Here is a 26595-nt window from a genome sequence, read left to right on the forward strand (position 1 = left end):
GTAGCATTTTTGGCTATTTTATTTTAGTCCTTGGAAACTTTTTTCAAGAAAAAGACCATGTCATAAACATATTTGTTCACTGACATTGAATTATTAACATTGTGGTATTCAAATGAAATCTCAGTACTTGCAGCAAAACGTTTAGTTAAGATTTTGGTAAATATTTTCATTCTGTGGTCCGTACCGTATTATCGTGACATGTCTGACTGTAATGTAATAGAACTGGTGTAACTACACCAGCTCAGAAACACACAAAGGAATGTGGTTCCCTTGCACACAGCTACTGCTGAAAAACATAGTTCTGCCTTTGCCCCAAAACATTTTGGAAATTTCCATTTGGGGACACGCTCAAGAGAAACCAGCTGCGCAGCCCAGTTCTAACCAAGGGCACACAGCCTGGCCTGTTACCACCCAATGCTCCAGAGCTTTTGGTGATCACTAAACTCTCAACTCCTTTCCATGTTATCAAGATTTGCTCCCACTGCAGGAATTTCAAAGAATAGGCTCCTAGTGTTGAATCCAGTTCCAGAATCCCAACAAGGTGGTTCCAGCCTCCCTGACTGTTCCCAGCATTAAGTATCCAGCCCACCCGGGAGACCCACTCCAACAACCACCTGAGAGTGGGTGTTCCAGTCTGCTGGCTAACAAGCCCATCTCCTCACTGTGCAGTCACACCCCGTACCTCCTCCTGGACACAGGGCTGCACAAACACTAGACTAGAGATAATTAGGTTCTACAAAAAATGCCACCGTGAATTTGTGTGGTACAAGGTAAGGCTAAGATGCGACAGCAGCTGGAGATGTCAGGTGCCTCAGGAAACTAACTGGCCTCGTACCCCTTCGGTAGAAGGAGCCAGAGTGCCGTCCTGCCCCAACGCTGCCCGTGTCACAAGTCTTTATTACACACTCTAGGTCTGTGGACCTGAAGAACTGCCCCCTCACACCCCAATCCGCAAATGGTGTACCAAACACTCAAACACCATTACATTCCTGAAAAAGAGAATATTCCCAGGAAAATAAAATAGAGGGGCTTTTCTCATTTAAAAATGACAGAGCTTCCTTTGCTGGTGTTCGATTTGATAGTCGTCTCCAGGGCCGATGACCTTCCCACTGCAGCCCAGTTCAAAGTAAGTTCACCCCGTGCTTCAGCAGCTTCTGCTTGGCTTTGCCTGGGAGGCTGAAGGCACTGTCTTGGGGACTTGGGAAGCCAGAGCTCCGCGTGGCCGATGTCAGCTGCTGGAAATAGGTTTCCTGGACAGGGTTGCAACAGGCGTACACAGCTGTGGAGGCATTTCTGTGGGAGGAAGAGAGAAGACAACAGTCCGACGCTGCCTGTGCAAATCTCAGACCTCAAAGAGACGTCGAGAGGCACTTGAGGTTGGCCCTGCACGTCAGATGCTGTGCATGCAGCTGTCACAGCTCCAGGTTCTACTTATGCAACTGAATTTCAGGTTCAGTGCCAATAACCATGTTCCCTTCCCTTTCAACTCACTGGATGCTGGGACTGTTCATTCGGCCACAGCCATAGGGCCTGAAGTTATAACTGAATAAATGAACCGATACACATTTTATTGATATAATAGCAGCCTGGCTGACTCCTCACACAGCCTTATGCAGTAGTAGTGTTATCCCAATTGATGGATGAGGACTCTGAGGCCCAGAGGCGGGTGATGCTGTCAGGCCTCTGACGAGCACTGACAGTGTCCAAGGAAGGGGTCTAGTCCTCTACACATACCAGGGCGTTTAGATCAGTGAAGGGAGTGAGGGGACAGAAGAGGGAGGGATGAGGGTCTGGTTCAAAGAAGGACCCACTTGGGAAGAACCAACTCTGGGGCCAGGTAACCAGATGGCTTCTCGATCCTGCCTGTCTCTAACTCTTTCCTCATTAGGCCTCAGTGTCCCCAAATCTAGTATAAGAAGGTAGAGTCAAGAACCACTAAGACCCCCCTCACCCAGGTCTCTCCTTCCAGGCAAGGTGGGAGGGGAATTCCATCCTTCTCCAGCTTCTCCTTCTGGGGCCTCGAGGAGCAGCAAGGGCCCACCAGTATTAAGTGTTTTATGCCACTCACTATCCAGCAGGACAAGTCACGGACAAGTCATTATAGCCATGGAGAGGGGGTACTGTGGCCTGGTGGCTACAAGCTAATCCCAGCCCTGTTCTGTGCCTGTGGCTAAATTACTTGGCCTTTCTGATCCCCAGCTTTCTCACCTGTAAAGTGGATCTGACAATAGTATAACCCCTCATTGAGATATTTTAAGATATTAAATGAATAGGAATATGTAAAAATACATATAAATTGCATAGCACACAGTGAGTAGTTAAGAAATCATAGCCATTGTTTCTACTACTATTAAAATAAGCTAGACATCCCAGTGCTAAAACACTCTCAGCTCCAAGGAAGGTGAAATACTGCAGGGCCATTTTACTTATTTCCATCAATCACAAAATACACACCCCAACCCCAACACAACCAGTTCTCAAACCAGTGATTATAGATGCAAATCACATCTAGATTGCTGGCCTGGGGCAGCTCTGACTTAAAGCCAGAGAAGACACTTTTATTGTGGAAAGATATTGAAATATTGGCTAGAGATGACGCTGGGCAGCTGAAACGCCTGGCCCTCCAGTGTGGCAGGCAGCAGGCATCAGAACCTTGTCACCATGCTAGCCCGGGTTCCAGAGTGCATCGATGTGAGTCCAGAGCCCACACTCCTCCCTCTTGACCACACTGCCCTCCTGAAACCAGAAACATGTGGAAAGAACATGCATTTATAGAGTCAGAGAGATTGGACTCTGCCGCTTAATAATGACCCTAGGGCAAGTCGCTTGTCTTATTTGTGCTTCAATTTCCTCATCTGCAAAATGAAGATAAAAAATGCACTTGCCCAAATCATTTCAAGGACTAAACGGGATAATATACACATAGCAGGCACTCCCCTCTGACCCACTAACTTGCCTTATTTTCTGCTACCAGTTTCACAGAGAGGCATGTAGAGAGAAAAAGTAGAATTCATTTGGTTAAATAACGAATGTAAATTATAATAATAATTAGCAGATCTACATCTACTGACATGGAGACAGTCAAGATATGCAATTGAATAAAAAAAAAGGTGTATAAAACAATACATCAACATGATTCTTTTTTCTAGAAGACTATTAAAATAATTAAAATAAAAATACTAATAATCTGTTTCATATACAAGAAATGAAAACCCAAAAAAATAAAACCTGGAGTAATATACTCCAAACTATTAACTGTGGGTATCTTTCAGGTGTCGATGGGTCAGGGGAGGAAATGTTTTACTTTATAGATCTGGGAGAAATCTGAATGTTTTTATAATGAGCACTCATGACTTGTCGCTTCAGCATCATTTATGACAAGGAGACAAAAACCATCCTTCTCCAATAATGGATGAAAGCTCTGAGTGTGAGGACCTTCGGTTTCCTCGCTGTTGAACCCCACTGTCTAAAGCAGGTCTGAGCCCCAGAATGGGACCCAGAAAATACACGGCACAGGAAAGAATGAGAGTAGATAATGGCAGCCACAGGAGTGAATAACGTCTTCTTTAACTGCAACGTTCCTCATTGACTTATGAATAGGTCTCTTTCCCCAGATCCCTGAGAAGCTGGTTCCTGGTACAGGGACTGTGAGGGTGACTCAGAGGAAGGCTTACCTGACGGTCATCTCATATAGCGAGGGCAGCTGGGCAAAGTCAGAATGCATCAGGCTGACAGCCTGGAGGAAGCGGCGATCCTGGTGTGTGGCCACCTGTGGCAGGTTTGCTTCCAGAATAGGACAGAAGTTATGAGTATCAGACTCCTTACCTCACCCCTGCCCCCCAACCCAGCTCTGTCAACTATGACAGAACATGGCTCACAGCCATGAGTGCGGGTGCTGAAGGGGAGACAAAGGCCTGCTCGGGGTGCTGGGCCCTGACAGCTGCCACCACACAGCAGAGTACACACCGTCCCCAGAAATGAGCATCACCGGATTTGCGCATGAGTATCTAAATTTTAAGGCAGACCTTATCACAGATATTTGAACATGTGTGTACTTCTCTCAAAACGTTGGAGAAACAGCCAAAAAATCACAAATGAGCAAGGAAGTGTTTGCCAAGCAAATTTTAGACGCAGTGGGAGCTGGGCTCCAAGTTAGAAAGCAACATCCTAACTAACTGCATGTCAGACAACTCTGCAACACTCACGGTGCAGCAGACCCCAGTTTTAACCTCCACTCAGGTGCCCCGGGCCCATCCTTCTGTGCGCAGTGCCGGTTCCTTACCTGTCAGCACGTTCTGAATGCGGTCGTAATGCGTGAAGTTGTACGTTCTGCCGGAGGAGGCAGCCTCGTCTTTGGGCAGCGTCTCTTTCAGGTGGACCTCCAGCCCGTTCAGGGATGCCAGGCTACTGTGGTACTGCAGAGGGGCCGAGAGAGGGGCACAGCTGCAAATTAAACTCAGCAGGCCACAGACTTAGCAAATAATCATCCTAAGCTTATCTGCGTGGCTACTTGACCTAGCAAAAAGGACTAGGACCCTGTTTTTACCTGTTAATAGATAAGTACTAACTTCCGCCCTTATGTTCTAATGCATTTTTAAATTGTAGAAAACTCAGAAAATAGTGGTGAGCAGAAAAATGAACTTAAGAAGGAAAAAAGTAGAGAAATGGCCCATGATCTCACTATCCAGAAATAGCCACTGTTAGCCCCTTGGTACCTCTCCTTCGAGCCATGACTTTCCCGCCCAGGCGACACGTTTTTACGGCACAGCTGGCCAGGTCTCCCATCTTCCCCACCATGCTTCTCAACTGGGCCTGGGCCGAGAAGTTCTCCACTGTGCAGCTAGGATGATACCAGCCATGCACCATGCTCGGAAGGTCTGAGACACGTCAGTCAAATGGTTTTCTGTGCTCTGTGGTTCTGAGGAGGAACCCAGTTGAGAAGACTGTCCAGGAGGTGAGGCCTAAGCAGTGTGTTTTAAAAATCCTCCCAGGGAAGAGTCATATGCAGGTACAGCTAGGAACACTGGACTATACCATTTAATATGATGCTTTCTTATAAAATAAAAATAGGATCAAACCATAAAGACTGATACTAGTTTCGTAACCTAATGATAGAGCATGCATTACTTTCTTCATCCTTGAACTATTCTCCTACAAGGTCATACTCTAATGGCTCTGCGGTATTCTTTAGCTCCACTCTGGGCTTGACCGAGTACACAGATCACATCCTGATGGACTCAGGCTGCAACGGGGACTCCTGCAGCTCCCCTGGGGCTGCTTCAGCCATAAGAAGGCCACTGTTTCCAGGCAGCAGATGGCTCCCAGACGAAGGACATCCTGTCTCAGCCTAGTCCTAGCCAGATGACCAGGGGCAAGTTACTGAATTTTTTGCACCTCTCTCTCTTTTATTTTTTCATCTGCAAAATGGGGATACTACAGGGCTGCTAAATGGATTAAGTGAAATAGCATACATAAAAATCCTTTCTAAACTCTGAAGTGCTACCCCAAGGGAAGGCATTTTTATAAATCAAGAAAAAAGAAGTGATATCTCTTTAATAAACACATATGACTTTGTGGACTGATAACTTTTTCAATAGCTTTGTAAATAAAATAAGTGCACACAAAAAGTAGAAAGATGCAAACAATGTTTCTGAGGTGAATGTCATGAAGCTTAAGTGTGATTTTTGGTAGTGTACTAGGCTTACGTTACTTTTTCTATCTGAATGTCTTAGAAATGGCATTCAAAAGCAATAGGTCTGACATACAAGGTTTTATTTTATGGACTCATCCTTGTATCCCAATGCCTAGCAGAGTGTCAGGCTCCTAGTAGGTGCTCAAGGAATATCTACTAAACGAACAGATAAACGAGCCGATCCCATGGCGAGCACATTCAACTTCTGAGCTATCTGGTTTAAACTGAGGGGCATGGTCAAATCAAAGACATGCGCAGGATCCCCTGTTCAGGTCGCTGGTACAGCCTCACCAACACAGAGGGTAACAAATGTGCGCGTGCGCGTGCCTCCACAGCGTTCACCATAAAGTCAACCCACAGCTTCACCAGAAGCTTCTGGACCTGGGGAACCTGGTAACAGACGTCCTCCCTATCCTTGGCCGGTGCTCAGAGGAAGGGAAGATGGGAACAGAGAACGAGACATGCCAAAACTCGAGTTTTCTCTGTTGGCACTGAACTTTGCTTCTCGGATCTTCTGCCTAACTTGTACTCAAGATAAAAATCACTTAGACATAAATACAGTCGCAAAATATTACAGCAGATAATGTGGACAATATTTTACTGGTAACCAGGTGCTTTCATACATACCAGGGGTCAGTAAACTATGGCCTATGGGCTAAATCCAGTCCATTGCCTATTTCTGTATAGCCTGAGGGCTAAGAATGGTTTTGGTATTTTTATATGGTTAGGAAAAAAACTTAAAAGAATAATTTTGTGACGTGAAAATTATATAAAGTTCCAATTTCCGTGTTCATTAATAATGTATTATTGGAACATAGCCACACCACTTATTTACGTGTTATCTATGGTTCTGTACTATAACAGCAGAGACAAGTAGTTGCACAAAGTAGAAAATACCTGCTCTGTGTTCCTTTATATTAAAAGTTTGCCAACCCCTGGATATGTCACTATGTATTCAATCCTCACCACAGCCTTACGAGACATGGAGCTGGAGCTAATTCCTGGATCCTCCCTCCGGCTTCTAGTCCACAGCAAAGCGAGTGGCTCAAATGTCAAAGTGTGCCATAAGGTGCAGAAGAAACGATGCGGTAACATACATTCACTCGGAAGCACCAGTTTCATGAGGGAGGGGTTCATTGTCATATTTTATGATGGCACTGGAACTAAACTCAAGCTCATCTACTGTAAAGAGATAGCTCAATGTCCTACCATACCATAAATAACTGATGTGATCACTGTATTTGAAGGTCAGTGAGATTACCTTGGGTTTTGAGCAGGAAACTGTCAGTGGTTCTATGCTGCCCCCTGGTGTGAGCCTATTCTGTTCCCTCTGAGCCTATTCTAATTCCAATCTCTCCTGGCTGCTCCCTGCTCATCCCCTCTATGACTCCACAACCTAGGCAAACATAAAGAGGTAGTAGTTGATCCATGAAAGATAAGATGGTAAAATGACACCAGGGTGCCTTGGCAGTGTGTAACATCAACAAGAAGCCCTTTTAAGCGGGGTATGTCACTGTCACATCTGAGCTGTAGTTTACCATTCTGCAGGGGCCTTGCTTTCCTAGAGAGCAGCAGAGGCTGGGAAGGAAATTAGGTCTGGGACAAAAAGGCAACAAATGGTCTCTCTCAATTATAAAACAGAAGGCTGATCAAAATTAGCCCCTACTCTCTTTTGAAAAGATGAGTTCTTCCATTAAGCTGCATTCTCTTTCCTGAGACCTACACAAGACCAAACCCTACCCTACATGAAAACCCATAGTGGCCGTTGCCCTCAACATGGATAGGCTGTGACAGACCATGTGACAGGTCCATATCAAGAGCCACAGAAGGCAGGGCATTTCCCCTTTTCTACACCTTCCTCCCTACCATTCCGAGATCAGATCAGTGGGGATGGAGAGGCTGGAGCAGGAGGATGAGAAACAAGCAAGAATTCTGGACCTAATACTTGCTTTAAGTCTTTATCTCAACTAGGCCCAGTTTTCTTGCTGGTAAAACATGAGTTACAACGCCTACCCCCAGAACTGTTCTAAGGGCTGGCTAAAAAAAGATATAAAGTAGATAGCACATAGTGAATGTACAGAATATATTTTAATTCGCTTTCTTCTCCATTGCAGCCTGAATTATTTTTTCTTTTTCTTTTTGGGAGGAAGGTAAAAGAAAGATATCGTATTTACTTTTTTGCATCCAAAGAGTAGGCCTTCAAAATATCATGTCTACAACTCAGCACTAAGCAGAAGAGACCATGAAAACCAAGGCCTAGGGAGGTAGAAGAGATATGTAAAACTGCAATCCGGGGTCCCTGTGTTGTTATAAGAAAGAAGTGGAGAAGTCACTCAGAGCTCTGGTGAAGGAGGGTAGGGAAACAAACAGGCCACCACTTGGTGACACGTGACACTGGCTTAAGGAAAAGAGAGAAATAAGCAAGGCAGATCTGGAGAGAAGCAATCTCTGGCCCTGGGCTCTGAGCAAAGGATACTGCCATCCCTCCTCCTCTATGCTCCAAAGACTAGCTCATTTATGGAGGGTCATAAGCCTTGCATGCTAATGACACAGGCTTAGAATAACTTAGATTTAAGAACAAAAACAAGGCAAGCCCCAGGAAACCATTCGCCCTGCAGCAATTTCAACCTGCTGTTCTTACTGCTACCACTTTTCTGCCAACTACAGCAAGGCTGTTACTATAGCAACCCCATCTCTAGGGTAGGCCCCAGAGAAGGTACCACTGGAAGTGGGGAAGAAGCTGGAATGGGTTAAGAGGAGTCTTCTGGAGCTAGTTAGGATTTCAGATGTCCCAGGCCCTCTAGGAAGGAGCTCCAGATCACCCCGGTACAGTGGAGGGGCTGTGGAGGGAAGCAGGATGGTGGCGAGGGGGAAGGCGCTTTCCGGAGAACTCCTAGCCCTGGCTGTGACACTTACAGAGTACAGACTTTAGCCAACACAGATCCTAGAGCTGTCCAGGCTCAGAAGAGAGGCCATTAGTGGTGGTGACAGCATAATAATCCCGTGCGTCTGGTCACTGCCTGCGTGATCACAGTGTGTCTGAAAGGGCAGCACTTGTCACCAGGCCCACACTGCTGAAGAGGAACCAGAGGCTCAGGGGAAAAGGCCTGTGTGCACAGTCACATGGCCAAAACCAAGACTCCAACTCATCTTCCTCTTCCCGAGGCCTATGCTCCAAGAAACTGGAAGAAGCACAAAAGCCCAAGACAAGCTCTTCACTGGACTCGCCTCACCTTCACAAAGCCAGGGAGGTAGGTACTAACACCATCCCCACCATGTAAACAAGGCCTTTTGCACATGGTCACATGGCAAGGCCCTTGTCCCCTAGGAGAGCACCTTCCCTGCCTGTCCATGTTCCCAAGAGGGAAGAGTGGGCTCCATAGGGACTGGCACAGGTCTGAGCAAACTCACCACCTCCTCGATGGCTGCACTGTCTCCCAGCAGCGGGTCCTCAGCCAGCAGGGACAGCAGCAGCCCTTTGACACTGTGAGTGTAGAGGTTCATGCGCACGAGTCCTCCATAGGATGCTGAGGTCAACCTGGAGTCAGTGCTGTCTGTACAGGGGCTGTCACCCGGAGAGTCTGCGGAGCCTGAGTAACATTCTGGGCCAAGGGCTGAGCGGTTCTCATGAACCCCATCCACACACTGGTCCACGCCTTGTTCCCTCACAAGAAGCTTAGCTCCTCTCTGCCTCGAACCTAGGCGAGGCGGTGACAATGGCCCACTTGTCCTACTGGGGAGGAAGTCTTCCCTGGGAATGAGGGCTTGGCTGCTGTCCCCAGGAAGGTCTCCTTGCTGCTCTAGGGCTCCATTCTGGGTGAGCATGTCAGGAGTGGAAGGAGGGAGGCTGCCACTGATGGCTGTGCCCACAGGCGGGGCCTCAGACAACTTGGGCTCCAGGTTGCCAGAGTCGCTGACAGATTCCTTGCAACGAAGACCATCGCCATCTGGGACACGTGCACTCGGGAAGGCAAAATAACCTGGGGACGTTCCCATTTCCTGAGCTTCCGGAATGTGAATTTCAGACAAGTCCAGTTCCTCTTTCCCCCTGGGCAAACCAAGTTCCTTCACCTGGGAGCAGCTGAGACCAGAATCCTCGTCACTGGCAGTGCTGTGTAGTTTTGCAGGCTGGATGCTCTCTAGATCACAATTAGAAAAGGGTCCATTCTCTCCAGTGCCATCTGGCCAACCTCCATCAGGGGGCCTGGACTCAGGGGTGGTCGCCCATGTCCAGGCCATGGATTCCTCATGCCTGCTGGTGTCTTCTTCCAGTGCACCCTTTGGAGGGTGTCGGGCCGAGTGCTTCTGGAGTCTGGCTGGAGATGCAGGAGAGCTGGCAAACAAGTGAGAACATGTGAGGAGGGACACACTGAGTGATTGCAAGGCCAGTGCCCCGCCTCAAGGGAGACTAAAGCACTGCTTCCTTAAAAAGCAGGGCTATTAGACAAGTGGGTACATGACACCACAGAGCCCAAGAGGCCATCATGGTCAAACCACAGGAATGAAAATAAGGCCATGTCTGGCTCTCAAGGCTTCACACAGTGATGGCAGGATCACCTGCTGAAAACAGCAGGGCCCACTGGGTAAGAGTCACCCACATTTGGAGGTCTACTGTAAGCCAGACCCTATAATGGGTGCTATGCATACACTAGTTTCAACTTTCACAATGAATCCATGAAGTAGATGTTACTGGGTACAATTTACAGATGAAAAAGTTGAGGCTCAGGTAAGGAATGTACTTGCCCAAGGTCACACAGCTGATAAGCAACGGGATCTGGGATTTGAAACCCACCCTCATGTCACTATACCAGCTGCCTTTTATCTCTGTGCTGAAATTCCAGAAGCTCCTTCCAGGTCAGAGCACGGAAAAGACAGAGTTAAGGAAGGATGAGATGTTTATTTGGATAAACTCATGTGAGGGCATCCCTAAAGCATGGTTTAAGATGAAACCCCCGTGTCCCCTTACCTAGTCATCTGCTCCCCTGGGAACTCATGGAGACTGATGGCTTCCTCTTCCGTCACAAAAACAGGCATGATGTGGACATTTGGGGGGAGAGCTACTCCTAGAATCACAAAGCAACAAGGAGAGGGCCCATCCCTGGGCCAGAGAAGACAGAGGGCAGTAACGGTTCTTGGGGCGATGCATAAAACCTACACACCAGCTCAGAGAGCAGAGCTGTGATGCACTCCTCAGTCCAGAACAAAATCATAAAACTGCCACAATTCCTGTGATCAGCAAGGAAGAACTCATGTGGGCACCTTTACTGTGGAGAAGGCTGATGATTGGTGGGGAAAAATTTAGTGGCACTTTAAGAAAAGACAAAAGCTGGAAAAAAGCACTTCCCACTGACAAAAGGGATATGCCCAACTTATGCTTCAAAAGAATACAAAACAGCCCTCTGGGGGATGCCCCTACATCCTGCAAAAGGTGTTTCTGGCAGTTGCCATCTATCGTGCCTCCTCCTAATGAGGACCCTCTGGAACTTGTTTGAGCGGTCTCATTAGAGTGAGTTAAGGAGGCTCTGAAAATGGGGATTTAAAAGGTGTGCCTACACAATGCAGTATATATTATAGAACTGTACACTTGAAACTTACATAATGTTATTAACCAATGTCACCCCAATAAATTTAATTTAAAAAAAAGTGTACCTAAAGTCACGAGCTTTACAATTATGAATTTAATGGGTAACTTTGTAGTTGAAGCTCTACTTTCCTAATCTTATGAGCAGATGAAATAACCACGTGGGGTTACTCCGCCTCCACAGGATTTGTATAGGGACAGGCAGCATAAAAGACTGCATTCTCAAGATGCAACAATGTACCTCACTACTTACCACGTTCCTGCAGGGCATCCCCTCCTGTAGGTATTCTCTGAAAATAAACACATACAGGAATTGGCACTGGACACCACATTCTCCTCCCGACTTGACCATCAGGACTGCGCTACGCCATCTGCTACTCATAAAACTTAGCCAGGCCCAGAACGCTTGTCCCCAGCACATGCCAAGAGCAAAGCAAGTGGAAGAGAGGCTCCCCCAAACTGCCTGCTCACCACCAAGGCTGGAGGAAGGTGCAAAGCTGGGCCCATACAGGCTACAGGGCAGCAGCTCCACCCAACGCACATCAGGCTTTCCATTCTGATGTCTCAGTTTCTCTCCTCTGGGAATAAAAGTGAGGATTCATGTTCTCATTTATACTTTCAGAGAACTTATCTCCTAGAATAGCCCTAACACAGAACTCACACAAATTTCGTTTTAACAGTGTGAAGGTCCTGCGACCCTCATGATAATGGATTTGATCTAAACAAAATACTATGCCAGATCTCCTTTATTTTGGTTCACAATCAAGGTGAGAAACCTGAGAATTTTCTCAAAAGAGCTTCCCAGCCTTCTCAACCCAAAGGTTCCAAAAGGGCCCACCATAATAAAACAAAAACAAAAACTGCTCTTCTAGCCAAAATGACTTTCCTATGAAGTGACTTTCACTCCTATGAAGTCATATGGCCTATTTTCTTTATGTAAGCTTAGACAAAATCTGTTTTTTTTTTTAAAAAACCACATATAATTCCCTTATCCACAAGTTAATACTATTATTATTGGGCATATTTTCCTTTAAGTCTATGCATTTTTAAAAATACTTTAAGACCATATTATATAAAATCCTATTTTTCTGCTTAAAGAATAACATACACATCCTGTCACTAAAATATCTTTGGCCATTTTAAACGGCTGACTAAAATTTTATGAAGTTTAAAGTGGTGGAGGTAAATCAATCACGTCTCTACTTTAGACTAGCAACAGGTAAAACTTTTTCTGTAGAGGGTGAGACAGGAAATTTTCGGCTTTGTGGGCCATATGCTCCCTGTCGCAACTACTCAACTTGCAGTCGTAACTCAAAAGCAGTCCAATAAAACTCAGTAGGCAACTGGCCCACAGGCCACACTCTGCCAACTCCCACTTCAGACATTTAAGTTATATCTGACTTTTCACTTTCATAAACCTTGTTGCGATAAAGTTTTGAGTATAAACTTTTTTTAGCTGGTAGATGATTTTCTGAGGATCAAATCCTAGAAGCTGAATTATTAGGAAAAAAGGAAATGGCATTCTTAACCCACTCATCAAATAGTTTACCAGAAAGGCTGTTCCAATGACACCTCTGCCAACAGTGGGGAAGGAGCTAGACGAGAGCCCTGCCATCGTTATTTGTTGTTGTTGTTTTCAAATTTTTATAAGAGCTTATTTGAGATAAACTGAGGACATGTGCTGGGGAGCAAGATCTTAAATGTTCTCTGCATCATCATTTTAAATGTCTGCTTTTATAAGTGCAAAGAGCTAGCCTTACGATACATTTAAACCTATAGCTTCGGATGCTAAGAGTAAATAAGTAAAACAAAAGAAAAAAGGACAGAGAGGAGGTAATGCCAGATGCTAGCAGTGACTCTCTCTGCAATTTTGGAAAATTTTATTCCAATGAATGTGTATTTTTTTTTTCATTAAAAAAATTAAATAACTGTAAGATGGAAGAAGTTTTAAGAGTTTCTGATTTCTTAAGTTATCCTTTAGAGTCTATCTCTAAAATCTAACATCTCTCTGACATAAAGCCCTTGAGAGAAGTTGAATTCAGTTCCACTTGGATTGAAGAAAAACTACTGTCCAAATCTATCATGAGGAAAGAAACACTTTCTTTCAGCCTTGATGATGACTTCACCCTTGAGGAAAATCACACTGACTGACCCAGGAGCCTAACAAGATTAAGAGAAACAACCACCCCCAAAGCCAGCCCCATCTATCTAGCAGGGGCTCAGCCGCGCCAGCTGCCACCTGGGTGCAGAAGCATCCCAGCCAGGTGGGTGGACTTTACAATACCTGGTCCCGAGGTGCAGCTCGATGAAGCAGGACCTTGGCTGTAAGGGAGGGTGGAAGCTGGGTGCTAACAATCCTAGAAGGTCAGACACAGGAACAAGGACACCGTGAGAAGAAATACACTGCAGGACTCTGAACTGAAAAGATTCCTGACTCTCCATGTTGGCCAGGATCATGTGGACACAGCTGGTAAAGTCCCAACTGGTACAGCCCTTATGGAGGGCACTCTAACAATTTCCATCAAAATTTTAAATGTCCAAACCCTTTGACCTGGCTAGCACCAAGAAGTATGCATGAGAAAATGTTCACCACAGGGAAAAATGGTAAAATCGTTAAAAAAATGGGTAAACAATTTAAACTTCCACCAAAAAGAGAGTAGTTAAATCAATCATGGCAAGGTATACATACCACCATGAAATGTGCAGCTACTATGAGGTGAACCAATATGGACTGAGAAAGAAATCTCAGTTCTACACATTAAGTTAAGAAACCATGTGATCCCATTTACACAGATAGCAAAAATAAACAAAATCAAAAAATACATATTATAGAGATGTACAGGTGTGTGAAAACGCCCAGCAAGAACAAAGGGTGCACTCCGAACGCTAACTATGGGGATGGGCTGAGAGTGAGGGAGAACGAAGGGGAACTTCTCAATTGTACTCTGTGTGTTTCTCTCTGGGTTCATTTTTTATAATGAGAATGTGTTCATGCATTAGGTGTATAATTTAAAAACAAATAAGAAATACAAAATATGAAAAAGAACAAAATTCCATCTTTAATGACCCTGTCACCACCGAGCCTGGAGGTACCACAAGCTGATTCAGAACAATCATAATGAAAACAGGGGAAAGGGGCGAGGGGTCTAATATGTTGAAAGCCATTGTGAAAGGGGGACTATGCTCGGTCCTTCTCTGTCATCCCACTTCATTCTCCACAAAGTATTTCAATTTTCAGTAGAGAAAACAGGTATCAAGCAACTTGTCCAAGGTCACATAGCTAGCAAAGAGAGAAGCCAGGCCTGGGAACCCAGCCTGTCAGGCCTCCAACCCCTACAAGAACCTGGAGAGCTTTTCCAGTTGCACATTCATCTGGTTGTCAGAAATCTCTGGGCACACGGCATGGGCCTTGCCTGCCCCTGGGCTGAGAACAAACCCTCTACAAGGAGAATGGCCTTGGAAGATGCGTGGAGTGGCTCTTAGGCACTCGGGCTCATGAAGAGGCCGGCCCTCCAACTACATGAGGAGGTGTCGAGAGATCTCAGAGGCCAACCAAGAGACAGACCCAGCCAAGAGGCCGGCAGGAGCCTGAGTAGAAGTGGTAAGGCTGCTCTGCCTTAAATCAAATCTAAACTACCTGATATTTGCCAAGCCAGCCCACTTGAAACTGGCCCGAGATCGAGCTCCTGCCTGTGATCTGGAGGTGGCCACGACTGGGATGATCACCTCGGCAGCAGGGAAATAGGGTGGGAGAGAGAGGTCTGGTGTTACTCACAGTCCTTTATAGAGGATGCAGCCAGCTAGAATGTGAGGGGAGCGCTGGCAGGTCTGTAAGATGAGGGCTGCCTTCAGCAAGAGGAGGGGCTCCACCTGTGCAGGGTAAGAAGCATGCCCACAAATTAACAAGCTTGCAATCAGCAAGAAAGGGGCCTTGTAGAACAGACCCAAAGCCCAGAAAAAGGAGACTGTCACACGGTAAAATCTGTGTCCTCTCTATACCCGGAACTGCTGACACCATGAAATGCCAAATTCTTGGAACCAGGAGGCCTCCTCAAAAGCTGAAAAGTACAGTGACTAGGGCATATGGCTTTTTACAGGGGACAAAGCAGACTGACTAAGAAACTCTGACTATCAATGCTGAGACCAGGAGGCAGCAGGAAAGGAGAACCGAAAGTCTCAAATGCAGGGCATGGTGCCAGATGAAGCCCACTTCCCACCCCCACCGCCATCCTCTACCCTTCCTCTGAAGCACAAGCACCACTGTGACACAGGTGGCTTGATGTCTGGCTTGATGTTTCCAGTAATTCTATTCTATAACATAAAGTGAAAACATCACGAACTTTTTCACTTGGGGAAATATGCCTCAGTTCCACATTCCTTGTAAGGAGTCAGTTGCCTAAAGCACCTAAAATTACCAGAAAAGGATCTGAACCTGGTCAAGAATGGCCAGAAATAGCTAAAAGTCTCTTTCTATTTCCTGCTTGGCAGCTAGAACCTGCGAGTACCCGTTAGCTGTTAGAACTGAGAGTTAGCAGAGCCAAGCTCTGCAGCTGCTGCCACGTGAAGAAGCTGAGTTTATTCTCTCATGGCCTCAAGACAGAGCCCAATCCTAGGCAGCCATTCTGTAAAGTTGGAAGAGGGGGTTGACTTCCAGAAGCCCAAACAAGAGCAGGGAAAACCCATCCCCATTTCTAGCAGTCACAGTGTCACATCCCTGTTAAATGGACACCGCTTGTGACAGCCCTAAGACACAGCCCACACATAACGGAAGGCTGGTATCACAGAACAGGTCTCATCTCCTCACTCAGGTGGTCGTTTCTTCAGGGAGCATGGCCTTGCACCTCCCTTTGCACATCTGAGAATGTGATGTTCAACAAGATCAAGGACACAGAGCTACTGGTAGCACACGCGGTCAGGTCAGCCACACAGGCAGCCTACATTTCACTGAGTGCCAAAGGCAAATGGAATAGCTCAAAGAGACAAAACACTTCCCAACCACCCTCTCCCAGATATGGCGACCCTGTATTTAAAATGTTAGCACTAGGCATTTTTGATGTTGAGTATCATTAAATCATTAATATTAATATTGAGAGAAAAGGGGACCTTCAGATCATTGAGTTCAACACTTGGGGGGAATTAGCGGAATAATAATACCCTTACTGATTATTTACTTTGTGTCATTTAGGTATGATCTCATTTCACCATCAATACAGTTCTGGGAGGCAGGTGTTATGATACTGTTTTATGGATAAGGAGAGTGAGGTTCTGAGAAGGGACATGACTTGTCCAAGCTCAGACAGCTAGTGAGGAGCATCATGAAATCTAAGTGCAGATGTTAACAATCACTCTGACTACAAAATGACACACTCTAGTCACCTGTCTCGATACATAGTTCATTTAAAGGGGGAAATAAAAGAGTGTCCAGAAGCTCTACTCCTATACATGGAAAGAATAAAGGGGATGAGAATGTTACTTTAGTTCGGTCCAAGTTCCAGAGGGAAGTGAATATCTTATGCAGATCACTGGTGTTTTTCAGAATTTGTTCAATGAAGGTGTCCCATTCGGCGCTCAGGTCTTCCTGAGAGCAGTTCTAAAACAGAAACAGCCTGAGATCAGTATCTAAGATTCTAAGAGATGCACTCTTTGGTAAGGATCCCAACTACTGTAAAAATTATTCTTGACACAGTAAACTGGCCGGAGGGAGGACCTGTTTTGCATTCCTACACTCATGAGATCTCACCTCCTACCCCTACCTACCACAGACGCAGTGCACCTGTGGGGAAAAGATGGCAACCATCCCGGGGAGAGGAGATGGAAATAAATACTTGGAATGAATGTGACCGACACCACTGAGAAACAAAGGCAACCAAGAGGGGCTCCAGGAGTCCTTGACTTTGTTGCTGGACATAGTGTGTTTATGTAAGGTATAACAGACCCCAGATTTAAGTGTTGTGTTTTGGCAATATCGGTTTTGCTCAAGAGGCCCCACATAAGACTCCTTAACACTATCCTCATACCTTGTAAGCCAGAGAAACAGGTCCATTGTAAAAATTAAAGAATCCAATCAGCTGACCTAGAAACTGCTGGCAGCTGACATCAGGGAGCTCCAGAGAACAGCCCAGCACCTGTAAAAAAGGAAATCAGCAACAAAGGCATTTTCCTGTACTCTGAGTCCAGGGCCAGAATCCTGGCCATCCAGGCCTCACTACAGCCAGACTTCATGACTCACTGAAATGGATCTGTGACCTGGCCCCACACCCTCCACTCCAGCCAAGCTGGCCTCCACAGACAGCATTGTACTTCTGTTGCCTAACCTGAAATACTCTCCTCCCTGTTTATTTGCCCATCCCCTTTGGTGCCCACCACAGATTCTAGCACTTCCATGGTGCCAGTTCTGATTACTCTAGCCCATGTTGACCTCTTTTTGGGCCTCTTGTAGTGTTGGGACTGTATTTGAACATTGGATGTTTAATAGGGGTTTCACTGCAAACACTGGGCTCAAATTATTTCATGAATAGCCATCAAAGGATGAAGTACTTTGAGAACAGAAACTGATTGAACCATCACACAGTTCTAGAAGTCCAAAATGCTGAGTGCAGTGTTTACTTCTATGGAAGATAAATACTTGTTCAGTTAGAAAGTAATTTAGCTATATGTTTCAAGAGCCTGAACAAAGTTCATGTTCTTTGACTCAGTAATTCTACCTCAAGGACTTTTTTCTAACCCGTTTCTCATTTGCCCCAAGATAACTCGCAGATTACAGTTCTAACCTTACCCTCAAAGTTTGCCATGAAATATCTCTTTTATTATTATCACTCTACTATCACTCTACTATAGCAATAGTCTTTGAAAACCAATGACATCATTTTATCTAAAGCATTCTGTTTTTAGTAGTTTGATCACTGAAAACGTCAAATCCTAGAAAAATGTACCATTTCTATGTAAGCTGTACTTTTTTTTTCTAAACAGGAAAAGGGCTAATGGAATCATCAGAAACTTAAACAACCTGAAAGAAAATAAATTGCAAAATTCCTTTTGAATGTAAGCTCCACTGGGACAAGGACCTTTGTTTTCTTCACTGACATAACCCAAGAGTTTACAAGTCTGGCACAGAGTGAGTGCTTACTTCTTCCCCAACTGACCTAGACTGAATGCAATTCTAATCATAATCCCATCAGCTTTTCTTTAGAAACTTGACCAACTGATTCTATAGAGGAAATACAAAGAATCCAAAATGTCCAAACCTATCTTGGAAAAAAAAAAATGTTGGAGGACTTATATGACCTGACTTCAAGGTGGTATAGCACTCCTACAGGCTCTTCAAATAGATCGATGGAAAAGAACAGACAGCCCAGAAATAGACCCATACTTAAATGTCACCTGACCTTCAATGAAAGAGCCAAAGGAAAGAATCCAATAGGGAAAGGAAAGTTTTGCAACAACGGTGCAGGAACTACTGGATATCCACATGGAAAAAAAGGACTCGACCTCTACTTTACATCACACACAAATATCAACCCAAGATGGATTAAAGACCTAAATTTAAAAGCTTACACTATAAAACTTACAAAAAAATTGGAGAACATCTTCTCCAATGAGGTAGGCAATGGTTTTAGACAGGATACAGAAAGCAATAACCATAAAACTGATAAATTAGACTTCATTAAAAGTAAAAATGTCTGTTCATCAAAAGATGTCATTAACAAAATTAATAGGCATACTACAAATTGGGAGAAAATATCTTTAAAATATATATCTGACAAAGAACTGGTATTGAGGATACATAAAGAACTCTTACAACTCGATAAAAAAGAAAAACTCAATTTAAAAAATGGGCAAAAGCTTTGTAAAGACACTTCTTGAAGGAAGATATACGAGTGGCCATTAAGCACATGAAAAAGCCTTAATATCATTAAGTCATCAGGGAAATGCAAATTAAAACCACAATGAGATACTACACATCCAGCAGAATGACTAAAATTACACAGACTGACACCATCAATGCTGATGAGGACATGGAATTCTCATATATTGTTGGTGGGAATGTAAAATGGTACAATCACTTTGGGAAAAGGGATGGCAGTTTCTTATAAAATCAACATACACCTACCCCATGACCCAGTAATTCTACACCTAGATATACACCCATGAGAAATAAAAACTTATGTCCACAAAAAGACTTGTATAGGAATGTTCTTAATTGCCCCAAACTAGACACAGTTCATGTATCCAGAAAAAGAAGACTGGAAAGTAGACTGTGACATATTCAGACAATGAAATACTATTCAACGATAAAAAAGAATGCACTGCTGATACATGCACTAACATGGTTGGTTCTCAGAAACACTAAGCGGCATGACAGGGCCTGTAAAGAGGAATGCTACACGTATTATTTCACTCATATGATGCTCTAGAACAAGCAGAACTAATCTGTGGCAGAAAAAATTCACGACAATGGTTGTGTGGGATGGAGTGGGGTGGATTATAACTAACTGAGGAAGGACGCAGAGAACTTTTGAGAGTGATGCTAATATTCTGTATCTTGATAGGAATTTATGTTATAAGGCGCATCATTTGTCCAAATGCATCAAATGGTATACTCAGGATTTGTGTGTTTCATCATATGTAAATCTTGCGTCAAAAGGAAAAAAGAACCACAAATAAATACCGAGCTTTATTTAACGTTATGCATGATGAAGTATTTGGGGCTGGGGGTTGGGGAGGAGTATACTAATGTGTGCAACTTTGAAAAGCATTAACATAAAAACTGAATTGATAGGAAGATAAAGGGATGAACAGATATGTAATAAAGCGACTACAATGAAATGTGCATTGCAGAATCTAGGAGGTACAGCTGACCCTTGAACAACATGTAGGTTGGGGCACAGATCACCTCATATAGTCAAAAGTCCACATGTAACTTTTTGCTCCCAAAAAACTTAATCACTAATAGCCTATTATTGACAAGGAGCCTTACCGATTACCATAAATAGTCGATTAACACATACTTTGTATGTTATATGTAATAAATACTATATTCTTACAATAAAGTAAGATAGAGAAAACGTTATTAAGGAAATTATAAGGAAAAATACATTTATAGTATTTATTGAAAAAAATCTACATACAGGTAGACCCACATAGTTCAAACCTGTGTTGTTCAAGAGCCTACTGTATGAATATTCACTGTAAAACTCTTTCAACTGTTTGTTACGTTAGGAAATTTTCGTAATAAAATACTGGAAATAATACCTGCAAAGCTGAATATACTTCCTCACACTTAAACATCCGTTCACCTCAGGAACCGTTTAAAATAAGTGTAGGCATAGGAAAATAGCACTTTACAGGACAGGACACTACAAGCTGTAAAGAAATGGTTTTTATTTTTTCTTTTTAATGGTTTTTTTAAAACCTAATATATATGCATCCATGTCTTAAGTGTTTCTGGGTCACTTACCCAGTAAGTGTGGAGAGTATAAGGAAGTATGCAGTATACAGAAGAAAACAGAGTAAAGAGAATTTCCAAAGACTGGCTTAAGTCTTTCAAAGGAGAGGAGAAATCAGCCAGGTGCAATGCAGGATATGTCAGAAATGTTTTGGAGAGCATCAGGTATGATGGGCACCTGCGGAGAGTGACACAGGAATCGTGAACAATATTGGACACAGCACATGGGGAGAAAGGAAGAGATCCTGGCTTGAGAGCTATGGAGAGCATTATTTTCTAAACCATATCACAATTCTTATCACAAAGATAAATGACTCATGGTAAAGGTGACCCTGTCAGCACTAGTTTTGCCTGTTCAACTTACCCAGAGGTAATCTCCATCAACCGTTATGGCGAACTTAAGTTTCCGCAGACGAATGAGAGTGGGAGGAGAGCCAGAGATGTCAGAAATACAGTGGACGGCTCCAGCAATCTGTCCACAAAGCAACTCCTGTTGATCAAGCAGGGTCTATGGGAAAGGAGCAAATTCCAGACAGGAAGTTGAAATTGTTGAACTCTTGTGTCATTCCTTAGAGCAGGGGTTGGCACACTATATAGCTTGCAGGCCAGATCTAGTGGGTCATCTGTTTTTACATGGGCCATGAGCTAAGGATGGTTTTTATGTTTCTTAAGGGCTGTCAAAACAACAACAAAGAATATGTGACAGAGACCTTATATGGCTTGCAAAGCCTAAATATTCACTCTGGCTCTTTTTAAACAGTTTGCCAACATCTGCCCAGATGAATAAACCATCATAGAATACTCACAATGAACACATAAGATGACTGCACAGAACTATATTTTTGTCCCCAGGATTATATCCTATAATATAATTTAACCCATGTGCATGGGCAGAAGCATGAGCCTTTCATCCCTATTCAAATCCCCTGTAGAGTGGCCAAAGCAGCCTAGATTAATCCCAATTATCCAAGTCAGAGAGTAATCACATGAGTGAATATACAGACCTCCTAATCAGTCTTAGCATCAACTCAGCTGTGGGGCAGCCAGACATTATGTGAGGAACAGAAAATATATAAAGAATTCTGGCCTAAAGGAACCAAAAAGGACCTACTGAAGGGAGTCTAGATCTTACTACTAATTTAAAGGAAATAGAGCAGATAAAAGACACTAAATGACACCACCGTGAGAAAGTTATCGGCCAAATACAGAGCATGGGACATTCTTACATTCTACTACACAAATGACCTGGTTTCTTTAGTAATTCAATGGCAAAGGGGGAAAAAGATGAGTGGGTGAGGAGTGTCATACAGTAAAAAGGACTTCGAACACAAAATAACCAAATGGAATATGTGGAACTTGTTTGGATCCTGATTAGGAAAAAGAGAGAGAAAGGGAGTCAGAAGGAAAGAAGGAAGGAAGGAAGGTAAGTCTAAGTAACATCTAAGATAATAAGGCAAAATTTGAGTACAGACACTATCAGATGATATTAAGGAATTATTGTTACTAATTATTGTAATCGTTAGGTATGATGTTAAAAAATGTCCTTTTCATTTAGAGATGTTACTTGATACTTGTGAGATGACACCATGTCTAGGATTTGCTTCAATGTACTCCAGAAAAAAAAAAGGAGGGGGAGAGGTTAGGATAGGTCATATAAAATTGGCAGTGTTGATAATTGTTGAAGCTGGCGACAGCCATATGAGGGTTCATAATACTCTCCTCTCTATTTTTGTATATATTTGAATAAAAGTTTTATTTTTTTAAAACGAGCCGATCAAAAATTGGGAGGAATGAGGGCAGACAGAAAATTATGATGGTAACAGAGAGCTAGAGAAGGCAGAAGTACCCAGCTGCCTGGGAGTTTGAAGGCCAGAACAACAAAAAATAGTACAACTAAGAATAAGAGAGCAGAAATGTCAATTTCCTAGATTATTTAAAACAAAACAAAACAAAACAAAACTGCCCTAATGTAAACCTCATACTTTTGAAAAGTCATTGCTTTGAGGCAGTGGGATCCCCACAGAACAATAATATATATGTGGCTTACCTGGGAAGGATAAAAATAACAAATGCCAGCTCTTGTTGGATCTCCTTCTTCCTTTACCTTTGAACCATCATAAAGAAAAAAATAATTCCACCTGGCAAGAGAACAGAACGGAGCCATGTTTCCTTTCTTCCAGTGATCAGGGCGTTTGAAAACACAGCTTCCTATTTCCCAGCCCAAGAAGAGCTCATTACTCAGTGTTTGAAAAGCCTTCTGAACCCAGTGGCTACAAATAGATAAAAACCATTTCATAAATGCAGTGGAGTCAAACTAAAAATATGCCTCTATCCAGCTGTCAAACCATCTGTGTGAAAGACAGACAAATAGCTAAGGAAAGACTGATAGCCCACAATGATGCCTCTAATTTAAGACACTGAACCTTAACTATATAACCACATGGTCTGGTAAACTCTTTTAAGGCTCTGATAACAAAATAAGTTAGGGATGTCTCAGATGCACTCCTCACAACTGCTGGGCACGATGATCTCCTGAAGTATCCTTTCTACTAGGAATTTACAGATTCATTTAACAAACACACTGCAGGGCCTACAGTGTGTGCTGTCTTTGCTGGCCCTGGGGCCATGGCGATAAAGTACATGTTTCAATACAGGATAGTGAGTCTACAATGGGAAAAACAGGGGCCTTTGAGAGATCAGAGAAGCACAAACCCCTCTCTGCCTGTCAAAACTTTACGAGAATAACTCAAACACGATCCCTCTGATCTCCAGAGGAATCTCTTCTCAATTTCCACAACCCTATGTTCTTCCCTAAAATCTTATTGTCTACTCTGCAGTATAATTATATCTTTAAGATCATAAAGCAAACTCCACAAAGGCTGGACTTGAGTTTTACTTCTAAACCTAGAATCTAAGGAAGAGCCGTGACCACTCTGTCACCTGTGCTCTTCTCCCCTGGACCCCCACCACCCTCTCTGGTTCCCACCTTATCTTCCCGATGACAAGCACCAACTCTTTTCTTGTTCAGTCTGCTTTCCTCAGATGTGCAACTGGCTGCAGGGCAAGTCCAGATCAAAAAGCCTCAAAAATGTTTTAAACTCAATTCAGAAACCCCACTGACGGGCCCCATTCTACCCTTTCCTTATGTTCTCTGGTTGAAAGCACCCCCACTCTTCCAAGAACACACAAGAAAAAAAGCAGACATTTTGAAATGCTCCATCTTTTTGACTTCCACACGTATGTATCAGTCACTAAACCCTGCTCTTTCTACTTAAACCATGCCTTTAATGCTCATCTCTTTGATTAATGTTTGCTGAACCAAATTATGAGAGAAGCTTAACCCATTTGAGGTTGAAGGCAATGGAGTTGCAGGCAGATGTTGTGTAACACCCATCAAGAGATAACCTGAAGACTGGCCAAACATCTTCTCATGGTGTAATTCTGCAGTGCAACCATTTCTGGTCTTTCAAAATTAAAGACTCCAACGCCCACAACATTATCAGATATGAATGATCCAACCATGGTTATCTTCTCTACAATCTACCAGCAAGGCTGGACTCATTTGAACACTGCAACAGGCTTGCAAGGCTACAACACAGCTCTGATGAGAAATGGCTCACACGCTTGATTCAGCAACTCTGAGGAAAATGACACTTTCTTCCTTAATAAAATCAAGACAGTCTCGCTGGAGATTTTCAGTTAACCCAAAACATCCATCCAGGAGCCTGGCAGAAACTAAACCACGTCAGGCCTTGCTACTCACCAGGAGGCTGACTTCGTTTCTCTTGAGGTGGAGGTGGCCATTTACTTTCTGGTCACCCTCATTCTCTTTATCTGGGTTTTCTTTTCCAGTTATGGGTTCTTTCTCCCCAGCAGTGACTGTTCCTTTGTGTCCCTGATCCAATAAACCCGGATGTGGGAGGTTTAAGTATTTTCAGTCACAACTGTCACTTGCTTAGTTTTTATTCTGCATGAAAGTTCTACTTCCCTCCTTGCAGGTTCTTCAGTTCCATGAATACCTCCACACCTCTTAGAACTCTGGGAGCGAATATAATAAAACAAGAGAATTCTACCAGAAAAGTCAGATCCACTAATTTGGTTCTGTGAGCATCAGCTCTCTGGCTCTCTGCAGAATAACCTCTTCAAAAAACTCCTTGCCAGGAAAGCCCAAAAGGGGAGGTGCATGCTGAAGGTGGATTTCTGGGGTGATTTCTAGCTTGTCTGGTTCAAAACCATTCTGGAGGTTCTTTTAAAAGTTTTGAAGCTTCCTGTTCAGATATCAGTGCCTTGGCCCTAAAATAAACACAAGGAATAGATTATTTCAGAAACCCACAAGAGAGCATGTGACCCAGCAGGGTTAAGCAAATGGTATACTTCAAAAGAGCTTTCTAGAAAGTCAAGAATTGTTTCAAAATAAAAGAGAGGGTAACAGGACTTCAGAGCAAATCTCTTAGTTTCTTCAACAATGACGCCCCACAGAAGATTAAAATTAAATAAGTAGGGTGAAGCTCCGGGTGCGAGGACAGCTATACAAATAAGATAACTGCTGTAGTAATAATGATACTTAAATTGAGGAACTGTCACCTTGGCAGCCCTGAAGTAGACTGAAGAACTCTGGAGATGGGCAAATTTCCAAAAGACAAAGAATTTAACAAGTGGTTTTCAAACTCCCACAAGAGGAACAACAGCTCAGACTATTACGGAATTTCAAATTCCGAAGACGACCCTGGCATCATTTACTCCACTCCTTATCTCTTAAAAATCATCTTCAAAAGTTACTTGAGTTTTCTGGCTTACTCTCTCCAGAAACAGATAGTTCATAGTGTTAAATTTCTCCTTCCACCAAGCTAAAACTGTCCTCCCAGTAACCCTCACGGACTGCATAATACTCTGCAGGAAAACAAAACAAGGTCTAATCTTTCCAAAAGACGATCTTTTGGTCCCTTCAAAACTGTAGGCCTACTGTCACTTTCTCCAAGATTAACGTCCCCGGCAACATTTCAAATGCTTGCTCACCATCTGTCATCCTCCTGAGAAAACAACAGAGTTTTTTAAAGCTTATTTGGTAGAGAGAAGTCGTCAGAGAGGAACCCACTGAATCTCTGATGGCCTGTACAAACTCTATCTGTTCTCAGCTCTAGATACCTTGAGGTGGGCCTCCATAGGGTCACACTCATGGTATTCTTTGAAGCATATCTGGATGCCTGTGGAGAGGCTCTAAGCTCTTGAAACAAAGGACAGCAGCCTGAGAACGCCTATCCCTTGTTTCCAGAGGACTGGGCCCTGCACTGCCCAGGTCCAGTCTCTTACCTCTGAAAGGTCCTGAAGAGGCTGGTAATGGCCCTGGGGTAGGGCAGCTATTGGGATGTCACCAGAGAAGGCTCTGGCAGCCTGTGAAGTGGCAGCAACGACCCTAGGGAGTCAAGATTGGTCGGCAATGGCCCGGGCGGGGGCGGGAGGTGTAGAACGTGGCCTCAGTGCATCAGCGAGACAGGCAAAAGGGCGCTAACGACTGCGAAGGACCAAAAAGCGATTGGTAACCGTCTAGGGTACTGGGAAGTGTCTGGCCTCAGCTCCAGGGACTGGGAATTGGTGGAGAATTGGTGAGCAAAGGCGCTGGGGTCAATCTGGGTCCGGTCACGGCGCGGAAAAGCCGCGATGAGGCGCTCTCGGTCGCTGTCCAGCCCCTCGGCGTCCCCGGACCGCCCACCTGCCAGAGTAGCCAGGCAGCCCGGGGATCAGGCTTCCAGATCCGGAGGGTGGGCGGCAGCAAGTCCCACCTGGTACCTGCGCGCGCCTCTAAGAGACCCCTGCATCACCGGCCGCCCGCGCCTCCGGCCTCCTAGTTTCCGTAGAGCTGGCGCGCGGCGATGACGT

At 44.2% G+C, this 26595-nt stretch overlaps 1 protein-coding gene across 4 annotated transcripts; it reads right to left on the bottom strand.

Moving 5' to 3' along the window:
• Nucleotides 1–26586, bottom strand: HPS4 (HPS4 biogenesis of lysosomal organelles complex 3 subunit 2). Of its 4 annotated transcripts, none has more exons than XM_039861857.1 (14): nt 26499–26586; nt 24482–25011; nt 22766–22856; nt 21083–21226; nt 17291–17398; nt 16747–16863; nt 15049–15143; nt 13558–13630; nt 11527–11563; nt 10659–10755; nt 9104–10025; nt 4283–4415; nt 3675–3783; nt 1–1293 (listed from the first exon to the last, which is right to left on the bottom strand). In XM_039861857.1, the coding sequence occupies exons 2-14, from the start codon at nt 24520–24522 to the stop codon at nt 1122–1124; spliced, it is 2139 nt and encodes a 712-aa protein (XP_039717791.1). In that variant the 5' UTR covers nt 24523–25011; nt 26499–26586; the 3' UTR covers nt 1–1121. The 4 variants fall into 4 exon arrangements, with proteins under 4 accessions (XP_039717791.1, XP_039717790.1, XP_039717792.1 ...); XM_039861856.1 differs by having other exon boundaries at nt 26429–26566; XM_039861858.1 differs by having other exon boundaries at nt 26506–26561.
• Between the last annotated feature and the right edge of the window lie 9 nt (nt 26587–26595).

Source organism: Pteropus medius, unplaced genomic scaffold, assembly GCF_902729225.1.
Source record: "Pteropus medius unplaced genomic scaffold, Ma_sr-lr_union100, whole genome shotgun sequence".
Classification (NCBI taxonomy): domain Eukaryota; kingdom Metazoa; phylum Chordata; class Mammalia; order Chiroptera; family Pteropodidae; genus Pteropus; species Pteropus medius.